Source organism: Patiria miniata, unplaced genomic scaffold, assembly GCF_015706575.1.
Source record: "Patiria miniata isolate m_02_andy unplaced genomic scaffold, ASM1570657v1 HiC_scaffold_15, whole genome shotgun sequence".
Taxonomy (NCBI): domain Eukaryota; kingdom Metazoa; phylum Echinodermata; class Asteroidea; order Valvatida; family Asterinidae; genus Patiria; species Patiria miniata.
In genome coordinates, this window is record NW_024037053.1 from 2599055 (window position 1) to 2617901 (window position 18847).

The 18847-nt window shown below is 39.1% G+C and overlaps 1 protein-coding gene across 6 annotated transcripts in view; it reads left to right on the forward strand.

Moving 5' to 3' along the window:
* The window catches only part of LOC119722408 (F-BAR domain only protein 2-like), a 58617-nt gene that overhangs the window by 9790 nt on the left and 29980 nt on the right, over window positions 1-18847 (forward strand). For 3 of the 6 annotated variants that reach the window (XM_038192508.1, XM_038192510.1, XM_038192513.1), the window contains exons 3-11: window positions 6160-6234; window positions 6904-7045; window positions 8822-8999; window positions 10111-10190; window positions 10827-10925; window positions 12778-12874; window positions 13434-13560; window positions 15234-15249; window positions 17000-17065. In XM_038192508.1, coding sequence (XP_038048436.1) covers window positions 6160-6234; window positions 6904-7045; window positions 8822-8999; window positions 10111-10190; window positions 10827-10925; window positions 12778-12874; window positions 13434-13560; window positions 15234-15249; window positions 17000-17065 — 880 coding nt within the window. The remainder of the gene's footprint in view (window positions 1-6159; window positions 6235-6903; window positions 7046-8821; window positions 9000-10110; window positions 10191-10826; window positions 10926-12777; window positions 12875-13433; window positions 13561-15233; window positions 15250-16999; window positions 17066-18847) is intronic. The other 3 variants (XM_038192509.1, XM_038192512.1, XM_038192514.1) reach the window with 1 other exon arrangement.

An 18847-nucleotide genomic window follows, 5' to 3' on the forward strand; every position in this document is an offset into this window, starting at 1 on the left:
AAGGCATTTACCCTTGAATTGTACAAACAGAAAGGGGAAGAGAACCACAGTATACAAATATTGAGTGGCTCAGTGTGAAATGGGAAAATCCAGCTCGGTAAAATCTGGACTTTTCCAGTTCACGAGGTGAAACTGGACAAGTCCAGATTTTACCTTGCGATAATATTCCTCCCATTTTACAATTTAAAGCCACTCAATATTTGTTTTATATAACTGACACATACATGTACACTGTAGATCCGTGTCATTTGAACTATTATTTCAATACAACATTGATGGAAAATGTACTTCTTTCTTTCAAACCACCCCTTCAAGAAAATGTTTGAACCCAACTCTGTAGCGCTGGCTCTTTGGAACAATACGCGCTACGCTGAACGCGCATGCCAGCATGCATTTGCACACAAATACCGCGTCATGGAACAAGAATGATCCTAACTGTTCAATAGTATTTCCCATTCCTCATGGGCGAATTGGACTTTTTGAGCCCCGGCGTCAATGAGAGCAATAACGAATGTCACATGATGTGAGTTCCACCAATCAAATGACAAGGATCTGTATGTCAGTTATATAAAAATAATTATCTTAAACTTACCTAAAAACTGAGTGAAAAGCATGTTATCTTATGCTCCCTAATATTGTACGTGTGTGTGATTGTGTATTCAGCGTATTCAATTTCATGTGTGTGACTCATGGTACAGTCATATTACCATATCACATTAACATGTAACCAGATTCCATAGAGAACCGCAATGTGGGTTTTGTGGGTTGTCATGTGTATGATTTCCCTTTTGTTTTCAATGAGGAATGAAATGTACTTTTAACCCTAACGCCCTAGCATGATTTACTAGGAACCATACCCATCCTGGCAAATTCCAACACCATATGGGAAGCTGTACACACATATTTCTGACGTTAAAGGGAATATACATTTGCAAACATTGGAAAACAAAACTACCAAATTTTTACGAAATAGCTTTCTAGGATGTTGGTAAATGAAAGTCTGAAGCATCCTGTAAAATTATGGCACCTGGTGTGAAGTCATTTCCAAGAAAAGTGGTATTTTGTATAAATTTCCAACGGTGGTCGGCCGACCAGCGTTGGAAAAACCTCACTATTTTTCAACTACTGCTCCAAATTTACCCTTTTTTCAGTCCAAATTTTGTTTGCTATTGGTTCCATGTTCATGAACGGGTGCAGACCAGCTACATGTAGATTGGTTTCCTTACCTTACAATTTTCCGGCATCTATAAATTGATGCATTTTATCTTAAGTGGAGTCAGGGAACCAGACTACGTGAACATTTTTGTTTTTCCTGGTTTTTCCAGCATTTTCGAACACAAAACTTCAAACTTGTCAGTGTAACAATATTTGATCTATTATACTTACCCCTCAAATAGTTCATTTCTGTAAATTACAGCAAAAGCAAATGATGTACATGTACATTCCCTTTGATTCTGGAGGTGTGCCAACCCAATGTAAAAGACTGTCAGTTTAGGGGTACTGTACCCATCCCGACAGATTCCAACAATACATGCTGTTGGGGTTTGATGGGTTTGCTAGGGTTTTACATTAGTGTGAATTATGCCAGGTGTATGGTGAATTACACATTGTAGGTGCTACGGTACGAGAGGCTTCAAGATTTAAACCTCTATCAACTCATTTGAAGATTTTTCTACATGTTTACTGAAATTTAATCCGGAATACTAAACGTACATTTGTAGTGTTGATTGGTCCTAAACTTTAAGGCTTAAAAGCAGGCATGATAGTTTTCTTATTTTAATACACGTAAGATTTCCAGTACTGGTATTTCTCCATTCATTTCCTATTCTTTCCTCTATTTTCAGAATTTTTGTACTGTAAGAAATTACACTTTTGGGATCTGCAGGATACTTTTTGTTATTTTTTCCTGAGGGTCAAATATTGTACCGTATGCGTGAAACAGTTGTAGTATTGTGCATGTATCATGTACATGTACATGTGTATATAGTTTACATACATGTACATGAATACTTTACTGTGTTTATAATGCACATAATTATACACCTGTGGCCAGGCACAAATGATCGTCTGTCCTCAGAGACATGTACATGTACTTGTACTTGTACCGTATCTGTATGTGCAGCACTCTCTAATTAGCATTCCTCATACAGCACATGATTCCATATGTCCCCGTTTCCATAGCATTTGGAGACATTCCGTACAACCACACGGAATCTCACCGGTGTATATTCAGTATCTAAGACAAATCTGAGTGTCGTGATTAGCATCACGATTGTCTAGACAAGATCTCCATTCCCCGCCTACATTCAATTCCATTCAGATTATTATGTACTGGACATGCATTGACCCTTGTACATAATCACCCTGTATACAATTATGTACGTACGTGTACATTGTACATTGTACGTACTACAGGTATGTACTCCACACACAATACATTAGAGTACATGTACATTAGAGTTCCTGTGCATGTGTAAACTACATACGTACATGTATGCACATGCTGTGATGAAATATTACATACATGTATGGAAACATTTGTCAAATACACCGTAGATACATACTGTACATGTGTATTAACAAGGCTGGCTTTTTTTATTAATTATTATTATTATTATTTTTTTTTACTTTTTAAATTATTTTTTTATAATTTTTTTTTTTTTTTTTAGATGTAAATATGTTAAAATCCCCATGTTTTGTGTACATGTTCATGGATCTTCATAACAATGTTTTCAGGTTTATTGTATACATGCATGTACAAAACCATACATGTAGGCCTACCTGTGCTTGAATGATGTACAATGTGTATATGTAAGAGTGCATTGTGTATATTGTGTGTGCAGTGTTCACTCTTGGAATGGGTGAATTATTGCCTTTCTGAGAACGTAAATAATTCATATCCTTCAAAAATTTATGATATGGATCTGACAGCAGTGTACCTGTAAAGGGGAATATGCGCACATTATACTCTGTGCATGTGCATCCATCTGTGAACATGCATGACACATGTACGATGTGACTGCCATGACTAGCTTTAATATCACAACTATAGGTGAATTGTATGGTTAATTAATACGTGAGAACATGTGCGAGTTAGGCCCTCTGCACATGTACATTAGATTCTGCAGGGGCATGAACATAGCACATGTACATGTACATTCAGACACATGTACCGGTGCGTTTAAAGGGCCAGTGCAGCGTAATGTTTTTAACATTGGGTTTTAAGACTATGGGGGATCGTGCATATATTTGCACAAGCCGCTCCCAGCTTATGGAACCAGCTACCGCCTGAAATTCAGTCTCTTCAGTCTCTAACAGTTTTTGAGACTAAGCTTAAGGCTTTTCTTTTTACAAAAACATTCGTATAAGGTTTTACTATTACAATGTATCTATTTTAAATGTAGGTCTTGTTTTTGTAATTTTAAGTTTCATTTATTTTGACAGTGTTTTCTAAAATATCTAGTGTTTTTTACATTTAAGACTAATGTTTAATTCGAATTCGTACTTTTATTAATATTTTAGCTACTGTTCAAATGTTGTAATGCGCATTTGAACATTTTATGGTATATGCACATATTAAATAAATGCAATTTTATTATTATATTATTATTATTATTATTAATGCGATCCTTGAAAATGTAGCTTTGCGTCCCATTTATTTTCCATTTTCGTGTTGCCATTTTCAAGGGTATTTGATGCCTTATTGGTGTTATGCTTATTGCAAATTTTCATATTCACGAGCAAAAGTGTGATGTCATTTTTAGGCAGAAACCTCAATGTTACAGCTATTTCAGCACCAAAAAAAATAAGTTGCCAAATTTGGGATATTTTGCTGGACATCGTGAAATTTCTTTCTTTTGGTGATTCATTGTTGTGTCAGTACCGTACATGGCAAATGGTACATGGAAATTTATTTTCTTCCGTTTTGAATCATAACCAATACGATGAATATTTTGATATCGACCATCCAACAGTATGTCCCAAAAAGTGTTCGTCTGACTATTTTTGAAACAAATACGAAACTACCTATGTAGAGCAATGAGCAAACTTTTCTCACAAGTCTTGTAAGTGAGCAAATGTTTGGGTTCACAATTTCAACAAAATCCTTTTATAACTGAGTGTATTGTTTTACTGTAATGGAGTACCTCTTTCCATTTAATGAAGCTCCGTAAGGCCCCAAAAAAGTCTCCGGTTTCTGGTATGCGCGCGCGTCGTGGTAGCCATGCGTGTCGGCAAAATTTTTTTTTTTAAATTTCAATGTAAGATGATGTCTCAAAACCGCCATTGGAATCTGCTGCTGCACAATTTTAACGTGTTTTTAGATGGGGTTACGATCTAGTATAAGATTTATGTGGCCTCTCTTAGCTCCCATATATTTTGCCCAGAATTTAGTTGGGCACCATTTGCAGTCATCAGCCGACATTTGAAGAAGGAAAAAAAAAAAAAAAAAGCCGCGTTGCCGCACCACATTTGGGCCAAGATCCATACCAGAAACTGAAGACTTTTTTTTTTTGGGCCTAAGGGTGCTCCACCCCCCCCCCTTGCAAATCGGACCCCAATCAGTGTTTCAACTGTCAAACAGGCATGAAACTACTACTTGTTTATGTAAATGTAGTGCCTGAGCGCTCCACATCTCAATCCTGCTTAAATCCCCCAGACTCCCTGGTGTATTTCGGAGGGCTTTTGGGAGGGTCAGGGTTAACGCATTTTGTCACTTTGAAAATGTCAACCAATCATCCGAGACTGGTGAGATGAATTGTGAACAAGTGCTATGAATTGTGAACTGGTGTTACTTACGATCCATTCATGCATCAGGAATTCAGATTGTATCGGCACTCAAGAACATTTGAAAGATTTCCATATAAGAAGTTCACTAATTGTCCTCTGTATTGACTAACAAGCCCCCAGATAGCAATTTCATGTCATCAAAGTCAATTTGAGCAGTGAGAAAATACAAGCATTTTCTTAGAAAACACTTAGAATTTTTCAGTCCACTCTCATTCATAGGGTTCGTACACAGGATGTTGAGTGAACTTCTTATATGAAAATCTTTCCAGAACATTTAGTAAAAAAAAGAAAATGGTGCTGTTCCCTTTTTTGAATAATTGTGCTTATTGGAGCTTGCATTGGATGGAATATATTCAGTTATTCAAACATTGATCTTGAGCGAAATACTTTTTATGAATATCCGAATTATGAATATATGAAAATGTGTTTTGAATATTTTTTTTTCAAGGTTAGCAGACTACCTGATGTTTAATGGATTTGAAGAATGCAAATTAGGGTTGATATTCCTCTCGGAAGCTCTCAAATTAGGCGTGAGTGGCTGTCCACAAGATTTTGCACTCAGTAAACCATTCAATCCGATAGTGTTCGAAAAGTCTATTTGGTGAAATGCTCGTTGGATATCCAGTGCATTCGACACATTTTTTCTCCGCAGTTTTTAGTTTAATTCATTGATTGGTTGATTGTTATGGGTTAGTCTGAGGATACGACATTCACATACCGGTACATGTGCAGAGCCACTGTCGAACGTCTGATATATCCTAGCATGTAAATTTTATGCAGCCAAGTCGACTTTAGAAACTGACATCATTTCGATCAGAAATGTGGACTAAGCTGTTGATTGGTCAATTTGGATGCTATGTTTTTGTAATATAACAACGGGTTATGGAAGACCCGATATAGAAGGCGCCTGCTGAATGGTCACAATCTCGAGGTCAAGACGCAGTCTTTTAAGCATAATAAATCGCCGAATCTGCTTGCATGTCATAGACCTTTGCTGTGCAAGGGGATATTCCATAGTTTCATAGAGCTGCTTAAGCAAAAAATTTGCTTAAGCACGAAAAAACATTGCTTAGTAAAACTAGGTTACCGGCCAAAACTCCATGTGATGTACATTGCTTGTGACCGGTATTTTATAGCTGTTGTTTACTTAGCATAACAATCGCATGGAGTTTTGGCCAGTAACCTGATTTTATTAAGCAAGACGTTTTTGTGCTTAAGCAAATTTTGTGCTTAAGCAGCTCTATGAAATTAGCCACAGTAGTTTAATGGGGAGAGGAGTATTCAAAATCGAAACATTTTCCCAATTTAAGCTTTTTGTATAATTTCCACGATTGATTGGCATTTCGGCCATTTTCCCTCCTTTTTTTTCAGAGCTGTAATTGAAGAAGTCTATTCCAAGAGTATAAGCAAACAAGCCAAGACAGCAAGTAACAGCTCCTGTTTAGGGTAAGATCACTAATTTATCAAGGTAAAGAAGGCCTTTGTTGTATCCAAGAAGGCATGGAAATGGCTGAAATATTTCCATAACTTATGGTTTAGAAGATGTCATGACTGAAGAAAAATTGAGAACATTGCTTAACTCGAACTCAGGATACCTCCCTTTTTTATCATTCCCTTGAGATTTGATTTAACAAGAGTTTACTTGTACTAAAATACAGCTTGTTAATGGCTCTGGAAAACAAAATCTGCTGAAAATCTTCCTTAACCCTAACCACCCCAAGCCCATCAAAATCCATCCCCCCATTTTGGTGAATTTTGGGGGACTTGGTCCAGAAGGCCTGGCGTGACTAAATATTGATGGATTATGATGGACTTGGGCCTAATGGCCTGAAGCAGTGCTAGGGGTATCCAATTGATTTTGCCTGGCTTCCTGTACTGCTATTGTGATAAAAGCCATGTGTAGCAAGTCCATGAATGTCAACCAGTGCGTCAGTGGTGGATTCCATTATGTCATGTACGGTTTTGTATTGGACGCACAGTGATCGATGGATTTTGATGGACTTGGTCCAGTTCTTAGGAAAAGACGCTAGGGAGATACGGTTAAGCCTGAAATCCCTTGTGCATTAAAATGTCTGTTTCAGCAATATTTTTCTTGCCTTCTTGTTGTTAAAATAGCACATTTGCGCCGTTCTGGCAACTGATCAAGACTGCCACCGACAAAGTATCCGCTGCCCACCACAAACTGATTCAGAAGCTCCAGGACATCGTCAAAGAAGTGCAGAAATATGGAGAGGAGCAGCATAAAAAACACAAAGCGGTAATTAGCCATGATTTCCTTTCCCTGTTGGTCCATTCTGTGAATCCAGGGTCCAATGTGTGACGTTCTTCCTGTCCCCATTTCCTGGATTCTCTGTATATAAATTTAATCCTCCTATGCAAACATACTGAAACAGCTTTGACTGTGGGTAATTGATAAGCCAGCTGTGCCCACAACTTGCCTGCTTTGTCTGTTCATGGTCTGTTGACTGAGTTTGACTAGTCGCAGTGCTTGCTTGACATATGATCTGACTGCTGGTGACTAGCCTGTGTTCAAAGTATAGCAGGGAAAATGGATGGATATTTTGATGGGTCAACAGACAAAGCAGGCAAGTTGTGGTCACAGCTATTTTAACACTCACCATGAGCCAAAGCATAGCTGTATCAAGTTACATAAACAGTCACAGCCAGTCAATCCTGCTTTATGTTGGCTGGGAGCTCTTAACTGTTGAAAACAGTCACTTGATTGATTTTGACTAAAAGGACTACTTGGTAAAGAATGTATGTTTACATACATGTACATGTAGGAGGGTTAATATAAACTCTTGGTTTCCCTTAGTTAAAGCCTGCAAAATTGGGTAAAGGTTCTAAAGTGTTCAAGTAAAGTACACAACCTTTATACATGTAAATACAAAAAAGGGAAATGTTTCTTAAATGAAGATAACTTACACACCCCAGTGTACCTTGTATTGTGTTGGATGCAGGATCTGGGCCCAATTTCATGTCTCTGCTTACCACAGAATTTCACAGTTACGATCACCATTTTTTGCTTAACAGTGCTAGCAGAAAAAACTTTGTGCTAAGCCTGTAAGCACAGGATCCTTAATAGTTTGTACGCATGCGCAGAAACAAAACTTCCTCACTAACCTGTGAACTACACTTACAGTAAGCACAGAATTTTCTGCTACAGTAAGCGGGGATTTTTCGCTAACGGTAAGCAGAGCCACGAACTGGGCCCTGAAGGCAAGAAATGTAGCCTGGACATTTTGGATTACCAGCAACATGTACAAGTGGCATGCAACTTTTCCTCGGATCCGCTGATTTCCTCGTTTTTTAATTCTCATGAATGCCATTACAAATTGAAAAACCACTGTACAAATTCTTGTGTGGTTTAGAATTTCCTCCTTGTTTTCTAAACTCTTTCTTTAAAGGGAATATACAACATTTGCAAACATCAAAAAATAAAACTACCAAGTTTTTACGAAATACCTTACTAGGATGTTGGTAAATGATAGTCTCAAGCATTTTGTAAAATTATGGCACCTGGTGTGAAGTCATTTTCAAGAAAATGGTATTTTTGTATACATTTCCAACGGTGGTCGGCCGACCAGCGTTGGAAAAACCTAACTATTTTTCAATTACTGCTCCAAATTTACAATTTTTTTCAGTCCAAATTTTGTTTGCTATTGGTTACATGTTTCATGTACGGGTGCAGGCCAGCTAGACTGGTTCCCGTGCCCTACAATTTTCCATCATCTATAAATTGATCCATTTTATCTTTTGTGGAGTCAGGGAACCAGACTACTTAAACATTTTTGTTTTTCTTGGTTTTTCCAACCTTTTCGAACACAAAACTTCAAAAATGTCAGTGTAACAATATTTGATCTATATATACTAACCCCTCAAATAGTTCATTTCTGAAAATTACATCAAAAACCAATGATGTACATTCCCTTTAAGTTTTGTTGAATTACGCTCTTGAATTTGGGGTGAATTTTGTTAGATTTGGAAAATTGTTGTTGATTTGGAATGAATTTTTTTGCACACTCGTCCACAGATCAAAGGTGAAATTCAGTGCACTGCCGACGCCGTCCAAAGCCTACAGACCACCCTAGACCTACTCAACAAAGCAAAGGAGCTGTACAACACGCGGTGTATAGAGTTTGAAAGACTCAAAAAAGAAAACGCCAGCACTAAAGAGCAAGAAAAGGCCGAGGCCAAATACAAAAAAGCGAGTGAGTATGATTTTACGAGTCTTCATGTGGTCGACTTTAACTCTCTCAAATCTTCCAAAATCCATGGTTGAGGAAGGTAGAGCCCAGTTTTCGTGCTGCTCGGTGTACAATGTACTTTGAAAGTTGAGAGATTGTGTCATTGGATTCCTGCAGACTTGAGAAAGGCTGGGAAGGTTCCTTGCAAAATAGCTAGGAGTACGGGTTAAGTACTGGCTATAAACCAACCCTCCCGCCCCCCCCCCCCCCCCCCAGACAAGATTATGCCATATTTTGAAATGGTCATTTATGGAAACAAAAATGCCAGAACCTTGCAGCTACTACTGCTAGTTATACCCTCGCCCATGGTCATCGCACAAATAGTGCCCTCCACAGGCAGATGGTGTCCAGCCCCCATTCCCCAGCCCCCCCTTCCACCCCCCCCCAACTATCCCAACATAGTTTTTAGAATTGCCGCACGATTCCAAAGAAAGCCAGACAACATTATTTTCAAAATGGTGGGCTGAGGTGATTCAACGACTGTTTCGTGAACAAACAAAATCATACACAAACAGCTGTCGTAAATGCTGTTATTACTCTCATCCAAGATGTTTAGATTACGTAAAACGTTGCGCAGCTACGCCAAGTTTTGTGAAATGGATCGTAAGTTTATTGCACGCAGCTGCGCAACAGATTTGTTGCATAAGTCCTACGCATGGCGCAAGCTTCGCACTTTTTTATGAAATTGGCTGCAGGGCCCAATTTCACGGCGCTGCTAAGCACACAATTTGCTGCTAACACAGCCTCCGTCTATTTCATGGAGACCGTAAGCATGAGCACAGCAAAAGACACGCTTACTTCAGAGGAAAAATTTGCTTGACTTAGTGACGTAACAATAGAAATCTCCATGCACGCGTGACCGTTAGCACGTCCACGCTAACGCTAAACACAACTTTTCTGCTAACTGTTAAGCAGCGCCGTGAAATTGGGCCCAGGTTAATCCAGTAAGTTAGGAGTTTGCAGCAGTTTGATTCGTCTTCAGATTAATTAATGCATTGTTCATTAGGCCTACTATTGGTTTAATTGCCTCTGTTGTCTTTTGTGTTTCCTCCTATGTTGTTTGCTTGATGCACAGTGGAGGATTACAAGACGTACGTTGAGAAATACGCCAACCTGAGGGCGGATTTTGAGAAAAAGATGACCAAATCGTGTCAGGTAAAGAATTTCGAGACTTTGATGTGCATCGTTTAGAAGTGAATGTCTTGCAAGAAGTCTTGCATGAAAGTCTGGCATGAAGTCGATCAAATTGATCCCTGGCAGAGCTTAAAAATGCGATGCCGATATGGAACACCATACTTTTGGTCAGTGTTAGGGGACAGACAGACAGACAGACACACCGACCGACCACCAAGTGACATATAGAAGCTCCTGCCAGAGCTTATAAACGAAACAATGGTGACATGTGTTAAAAATGCCAGTATTGTCACCGACAATGGATATTTTTTATGACAGTGATAATGTTATTAAAAAATGCTACAATGTACTACAGTGAAATCTCGATAATTCAAAACAACAGACTGTTTAGTCAAGCAAATAAAGAATCCATTGCCTTCAGTAGTATAAAGATATACAACCCTGCTTAACTCAAAACTCTTTGCTAAAGGCAAATTTTGAACCTGTTACCTTGAGGTTTGACTTATCAAGATTTCACTGTATTTTGTTTTTGTAGTTTTAGACGATGTTTTGAGGTACTTGTACTGTGAGTTCATCTGATAGATCCAACCACAGAGGAGTTGCTTACTTTGTTATTTTTTAAAAACTTTTTCATTGTCATTTTTTTTATGTCGCCAGCAATTACAATCTATAGAAGAGGGCCATCTACAACAGCTGAAGGAGTTTATCAAGCAGTACAACATAGCACATAGGGAATGTGGCTCCAGTGTAGAACAGGTGGGTTCATCGTCTTCTAGGCCAGTCTCGGATGTTTCTGTCTGTCGTTCAAAGTATCGTAGACACTTATTGATTTTGCCGTTTAGTTACATATAAGTTATAGGTAAAGGCGCTGTGTCATCTGATGAAAGCAGCTATTCATTTGCATGCAAAGTTTTATCAGTGTCTTTGTGTTGTCATTCAGCACTCAGGATTTAAAAGTAGGGTAGGTCATTTGTGCATTTTTGTTTTCATTATAGGTAACAAAAGTGCGCAAAATCTAAAGAAGGATGCTTAACTACTAACCTGATGAAGTTTTAGCTCAGTGAATGCTGTATATTCCGAGAAAACAATATTCTAGGATCTCGATCTCAATTCAAAAGTTGCTGAGTCATGTTTTGAATTGCGCCAGAAATTAGCATCTGGGACACGTTCCTTCTGGCATGCTATTTTGAAGAAAACAATAAAAGAAGGCCATTTCCAAAGATAGTCAAGTGATGCATTTTTGGAAATTTTCGTTAGTAGTGAGTTTGTATTTTGGTGAATGGGGGCGCGCAAGCGTTGACACAATGCGCACGGTTGCTATTATTCGTCAGTTCAGTGTGTGTGACATCGCATAGCTGCAATCAGCTAAATGAGAACGTGTCCCGGATGCTGATTTCGTGCGCAATTCAAAACATGACTTGCCAACTTGTGAATTAAAATCAAGTTTCTAGCATACTGTTTTCTCGGAAAATACAGCATTCACTGAGCTAAAACTACATCAGGTTTGTTGTTAAGCAGCCGTCTTTACATTTTGAGCACTTTGGTTGCTTCCAAAAAAAAAAAATGCACAAATGACAAATGATCTACTCTACCTTTAAAGTGCAGAATTAATATGAGTTTCTGGCACATATTGATTGAGTAACGAGTTATCCTGAAGACAGCACTTTTTGGGCACATTTGTCAAATGGTTTGTCAGGATTGAGTTTCTCAATTTGAGCGATTCACAATGCAGTGCACCACCAAGAGTTTGCAATGGAGATTTAATTTTTCCCATTGCATTCTGGGTTATGGTCGATAAATTCGCAGAGCAGGACATTTGAAATTGTTCGTTTTTTCAGTCAGCGGTTTGTAAGCGTATGAGTCCAGTATCTGTTTGCACTTTTCTTTGCTTTTTATCAATACAAGTGTTTTTTGTAAGGCGGCAGAATGCTATGCCCAATCTATAACAAATTAGCTCAAGTTGCCTACTGACACTCATTCCAATGGGCTATGTTTTGTCGACCGTAAACTGGAAAAATGGACTTTCCATGGCAAACTCTTGGTGGCGCACTGCATTGTGAATCGCCCGAATTGATAGCATTGACACACAGTGCACCATGTTTTTGGGCTCACTCAGTTGGCAATGCAGGCCAAGTTCGGGCAAGGACCATTAGTCGACTAGTGGTTGATTTGTGACGTAACTTACGCCTGCGCACTAATAGCAACGTGCGAACGTCTCTAGTCAAACGCTGGTCAAAATGTCATCGCAAAACTTCTGGGTCCTGGCTCCCAGCTGTATGTTATGCATGTGCACGGCTATTGGTTACCAGCGATGCAACAAGCCCCAGTAGGTTGGGAGCAAATAGTCGATGAGCGTAGTCAACCACCGTCGACTAGACAGAGTTTGGGCTAACTTTAGTCGAACTATGGTTAACCAATGGTCAACAATAGTTCTTACGCGAACTTGCCCTCAGAGTTGTATAAACTGTGCCGCCATTAACATTGGGGCATCATGACTTACCGGTACTGTGCATACAGTCACAGCCTTGTGAGATATGCCAAAAAGCCCTTTTTGTAATCCTGCCACTGCAACAATACAACTAACGAGCTAGTCCTTCTTTTGTCTCAGGTTCAGGGAGAATTCAGCCAACAGTGCGAAGACCTCACGTCGGTCAAACTCATCGAGATGTTCTCCGAAACAAAAGGCACGGGCAAAGAGAAGCCAGGTAAAGGCAATGGAGGACGTAACAGGGTTAGGAATATAAATAGGTCAAAGAGCAATTGGAGTGGAATACAGTCATTTAATCTTTACTCAGTTTTGTAGCTAAACAAATTTAACATGCAGAGTTTAAGTTCGTAGTCGAGATGAAGACACATAAATGGGATGTGTGCATAACTGCATGTTGCCTAATTACAAGGGCGTCAATCGCTTTGAAAAGTGAGGGGGGGACATACCTTGATCAGAATTAATACGAAGTGCGAAGCCCTAACGGCGTGGGGTATGGACAATTTTGGATTCTATACGCGCTGATGCGATCTGAGGCAATTTCTGGCCACTTTCACTATTTTCTTTTAGCATAGCTGTATCAAGATACTTAAACAGTCAAGCTTGTCAATCCTGCTTTATGTGGGCTGGGAGCTCTTAACTGCTAAAAACAGTCGCTTGATTGATTTTTGACTGAAAGGACAACTTAGCAGAGAATATATGTTTGCATAGGAGGGTTACTCCTTGATTCTGATTTAATGCATAAAAAGACGTTTTTTTCTCTATTGCTCCACTTCAAGGTCCTGTCGTGTTTGAAGAGTGCGACGTCTCCAACATCCCGAGCCCCGACCCAGACAAGAGCAAGAAACGAAAGACGAAGAAAGAGAAGACGAAGAAAACAAAGAAGGAAAAGGACGAAAAGGACGGGTGAGTTGATTTCAAGAGCAATGTTTAATGACAAGGGGTCATCAGTTTGAATCCGATCGTCTTAAGCCCGGTTCATACTTCATTGGAAAGCGAAAGCGAAGCGAAAGCGAAGCGAAAGCGAAGCGAAAGCGAAGCGAAAGCGAAGCGAAATTTGTGACGTCAACAATATGTTTGAAGCACGTCCACCATTGTTGACGACACGAATTTGGCTTCGCACATACTTTCGCGTGAAGTATGAACCGGGCTTTATGATGATGTCATTTATATAGACCTTTAGGGAATTTTGTCGCCTACATTTTGATATCCATTTGCTACCAAAGACTGTAAATCGTCCAAGATTGACAACGGTTTATGAAAAATGATGCAAATTTAAAAGATTACGCTAGGTCATTCGAATAGCCGTGTGCTCTATGCACACAAGCACTGTGCGATCCATATTCCCTGGCGTTTGTTTCGGGCAGTGTAACAAGCCTAAAGCTCGCAAGCCTAAAGAAACCCGCAGAGAGGAGACAGTGAGAAGAAGTTACAGTTTTAGAGGTGGGAGGAAAACCCCAGAAGAACATTCTGGAGAAAACCCACGGAATCAGGCAGGGACTGAAAACCCAATCCACATGTTGGCCCAGGCGGGATTCGAACCCAGGTCACTGCGGTGGAGGCCCAGGTGGGATTCAAACCCGGGTCACTGGGGTGGAGGCCCAGGTGGGATTCAAACCCGGGTCACTGGGGTGGAGGCCCAGGTGGGATTCAAACCCGGATCATAGCGGTGGAAGGCGAGGAAAGTACCACTACATGTACGCCAACCTGAGTGTCCAACATCAGTCTGATTACTGTCCATAAAACCACGCACAATTTTCAATAAAAAAATTTGAAGAAAAAAATTGACTTGAAACACATTTTGTAGACTTAACCTCATCCCCACCCTACATAGTTCATCTTGAAATAACAAAATGTGCCACTACTGACAGTACTCGGAGCAGCCGACAGTTTGTTCCGTTGCCTCGTTAGGAGATCATTTCCTAGTTTGATAAATCAATATAAATGCACCTGCTTTGTGCAATCGGCGGCATTGGGCTCACATTCACACTCATCCTCTCCCGTCGTTATTCCTGACATTTATACGGAGTCAGACTGTCTGATTTCGGAGCTAGTCTCGGTGATTTTCTTTTCCTGTCATTACACCCAATGGAGTACTTGATAGGGAGATACGCCCATCAAAAGTTGAATCACCTCAATTATGGAGACGAGCAGAGCAATGGGGAATCATTGTCTGGGATTGCGTGCATTCGGCAAGCAAGTGATATCTGTTCTGATTGGAACTCCATTTGGATTGAAGTGTGGAATTATCCAAATTTGCTGTTGCACTTTAGAGGGCATTCCCTCTGCACCTAGACATGGTGGATATTTCAGAGATGCCAACCGTTACTCTTTTGGAGTAATTATTAGGATTTTGAGGCATGTTTACTACTCGTGAAAATTCCAGCTGTCCTATACGCCAACATTGTGGTTACTCTGAAAAGTACTATGGTTACTCTTAAACTTGACTGTTTGCCTATGTATTTACATTAGCATTACTCTTTGCAGGAAGAATCATTACTATTTTGTAGTCTGTAAAGTTGTCATCTCTGATATTTGAATGATAATGACTTTTTTTTCTGTTTTCTTTTTCTTTGCAGGGATACTCCAGACGCGGTGAGTCTTACACCTTTCTATTTATTCCTGTAGTTTAGTGATTTAGTGAAGTTCTCTTCAAGTATGAATAATGGAAAGTTATATCTGCAGTTTAAGCAACTAGAACTAGCTACGTTAAGTAAAAACCCGAAATAATAAGTGTACTTTTGCGAATATATGAGTGTAGTCATGAGCACAAGTAAAGATGACCTCAACTTGCCTTTTTTTTAAAACCAAGTTGATTGAAGTTTTGAACTTTTTAAATTTTGTAAAAACGACATATTTGTAAATAACCTTGTGTGGAAAAAATGAAGTTAACCGCATTTACCGTTTGTCTTTTATGACGTTTTTACTGCGGAACACTGATCTACGTTTTTGTCCACGAGGCATCAAAATTTTGCAAAAGAGCAGAAACAGTACAAAAAAGACATTAGAGACAACACAGATTTAAAACTGATTGCACTTTAGCTTATGGTTTATTTGCCTGTTTCACTTCTTAATGTTTATGCAAAGTTTCTCTGGGCTATACTGTAGTGACTGTGTCCTTCATTGTTCACACAATTGCAGCTCTGCCCTCTACTTGGCAACCCTGCAAGGCAATGCATGTCTCGGCTCTAGACCTCATGGAAAGAACAGCTCTGGGGGACACATTTTGCGCTCTTATGCAATTTTTAGACGCCTCGTGGACAAAAAACGTAAATCAGACCCCGTAGTAAAAAGATTCACAAAAGACAAACAGTAAATGCAATTGACTTCATTTTTTCACACAAGGTTATTAACCCTAACTCCCAAGCATGATTTACTAGGAACCATACCCATCCTGGCAAATTCCAACACCATATGGGAAACTGCACACACATATTTCTGACTTTGATTCTGGAGGTGTGCCAACCCAATGTAAAAGACTGTCAGTTTAGGGGGTACTGTACCCATCCAGACAGATTCCAACAAAACATGCTGTTGGGGTTTGATGGGTTGAGTTCTGTTAGGGTTAACGAATATGTCATTCTTACAAAGTTTTGAAAATTCAAAACTTCATCTTGGTTTTGAAAAAAAAATGATGGCTCTTTTGTATTATTGCAGTTATTTTTTACTCACCCTGTATTATAAATGGATTGAGAGCTAGATAGTGTGGCTACAGTGTCCAACAAGTTTGATATTTGTAGACCAAACACCTGTGGTGAAAATTTGAGTTACGCAACAAACTCCCCATAATATTGAACCCACTATAATCATACATAAAAATAAGCCATTTGCGAATAACCTATACCCTTTGCGAGTTACATTTGAATAACATGGGGTACACTGACTTGCTCATAATGCTTGGCATGTTTTTAACTTTGAATTCTCCAGACCAAAGACACTGTTGCTATATCACATGATTCGGGGCAAGCTCTTGCATAGTTGCGTAAGAGACGCTCAGCACCAATACACTGCTCACAATGGGTGAGAATGGCACAAAGACACCAGACCATGCCAGAGCTGGGGTTGCTAGCATAAGGTTTGCCCCGAATCACGCGATATAGCAACAGTCTCTTTAGTCAGGAGAATTCAAAGTTAAAATGTGCCAAGCAGTCGAGCAAGTCAGACTACCAGATGTTTATCGAATTTAAGTCGCAGGTAGGTTATTGCCACAAGACCTCCAGGCATCTTGAACCAAATTCTTGTGTTGATGAGTCCTTTCTTGTTCCTCCCATAAACCCAAACCGTTACCCATAATTATGTACTTTTTCCGATTGTTGTTTATGCTACATCTGTCGCCGTTATTCAGCTCGCTTCCAGTAAACCCACAACAATCAGTACCATATCCCCAACCACCCCTACTGACGCCTTCATGGTGAGTGGGTGTGCAACGTTTCTGTGCGTGTTTGTCACTTTGTGTGTTTCGCACCCGTGCCCCCCACAAAAAAAAGGTTAAAAAGTAGTAGCGTAGAATGCGCATTTTAATATTGTTGCAGTTATATCATTGCAGTTGTATGTACAGCCTGTCTCAAAAAAAATGGTTAAATATGAAATTTCAAAATAAGTCATTCTTACTTGGCATAATATTAAAGAACAAAGACTGGGCTTTCCAATAGTGTTTGTTTGATCTTATTTGCTTTTGTCAATTCAGAGATATAATCAATTTAGTGCGATACACCAAAATCGATTTTTGTGCCACTTTTATGCATGGGCAGAGTTGTTTCGAGTACTGTGCCATGCTGTCTTGAAGCTCACAAAAGATTGCAACTTGGCAAAAGAAACAAACTCGATTTTTGTGATCCGCAGTAAACTGGAGTTATCTCTGGACTGACAAAAGCAAATGAGATGAAACAAAAAGTATTTGAAAGCCTGGTCTTTTTTCTTTAATGTGATGCTCAAAACGACTTACTTATGTTGAGATTTAATATTGAAAAAAAAAAAATCGTTTTTGATTGCACCATTTTTTTTGAGACAGGCTGTAGTTTGCTGAAGCACTGAACTACCGATTTGAACGTAGGGGACGTAGTGTAGAAAAAACACACAAATTAGCTGTTAACAAAAGCTATAAAGCAAAAGTTGAAGTATTTCACATTTATACAAAAGCAAAGGTACCAAAAAAGGTACGACTGAGAAATGTAGAGAATTTTAACATAGCAAAATCTGAAACTTGCATTTTGAATTGCAAAAATGGTTGTGCATGGGTGTGCAGTGACATCAAGGTGGGGTGGGCAGTGTTGTGTGGTCAAGTCCACCACATGTCTATCCATCACAAATCCATCACAAATCCATCACAAATCATCCAGGTCCAAGTCGGGTCACAAGCAGGGGTAAAATTTGTCAGGATTTTTCCTGATTTCACAATTTTTTGTCAAAACTTTACCTGATTTCTGGACTTTCCGTCATGATTTTTCCTTCTTTCTGCATCTTTTGTCAGGATTTTTGGGGTAGGATTTTTCCTGATTTCTGGATTTTTTGGTCATTTTTTTCCTACTTTCTGGATTTTGGGGGCTACGATATTTCCTGATTTCAGGGATTTTAGTCAGGATTTTTCTTGATTTCTGGATTTTGTTGTCAGAATTATTCCAGATTTCTGGATTTTTGTCAGAATTTTTCCTGATTTCTGGATTTTTTTGGTCACAATTGTTTTCCTGATTTCTGGATTTGTTGTCAGGAATTAAAAAATAAACCAGTTGATCGTCCCCACCCGCATCCTTTTTTGAATTTTAGTTTTCTCACCTCAAAAAGCTAACTTTTTTTCTTGTATTTCGCTTTAATACAATACATAGAACATGTTTAACATGAATATTTTGACTTTACGTACTATTAGGATAGCTAATTAAAAGCTAGCGGTCATTTTGAACCGAAAGTGGCAGCCATTTGTGAATTTAAATACATGGTGGCCATTTAAAAAAAAAATTAAAAAAAAAAAGGCCCTCATCCTCTTCTTTTTGGAAAAACTTGGACGATCAATTGGTATTTTTTTTTACTTGGCCTTAGGAATATCTTAAAACAAAATGTCTCTTCCTTTTTGAGAAATCTGCCTCTGGAAAAAGGGTAAACATTTTTATGGACCACCATGCAGATTGTTCACTCGTTACCAGAATTGTGATGGACTTGTCATGGACTGGACTTACTACCACAGAGGGGCTAGGGCAAA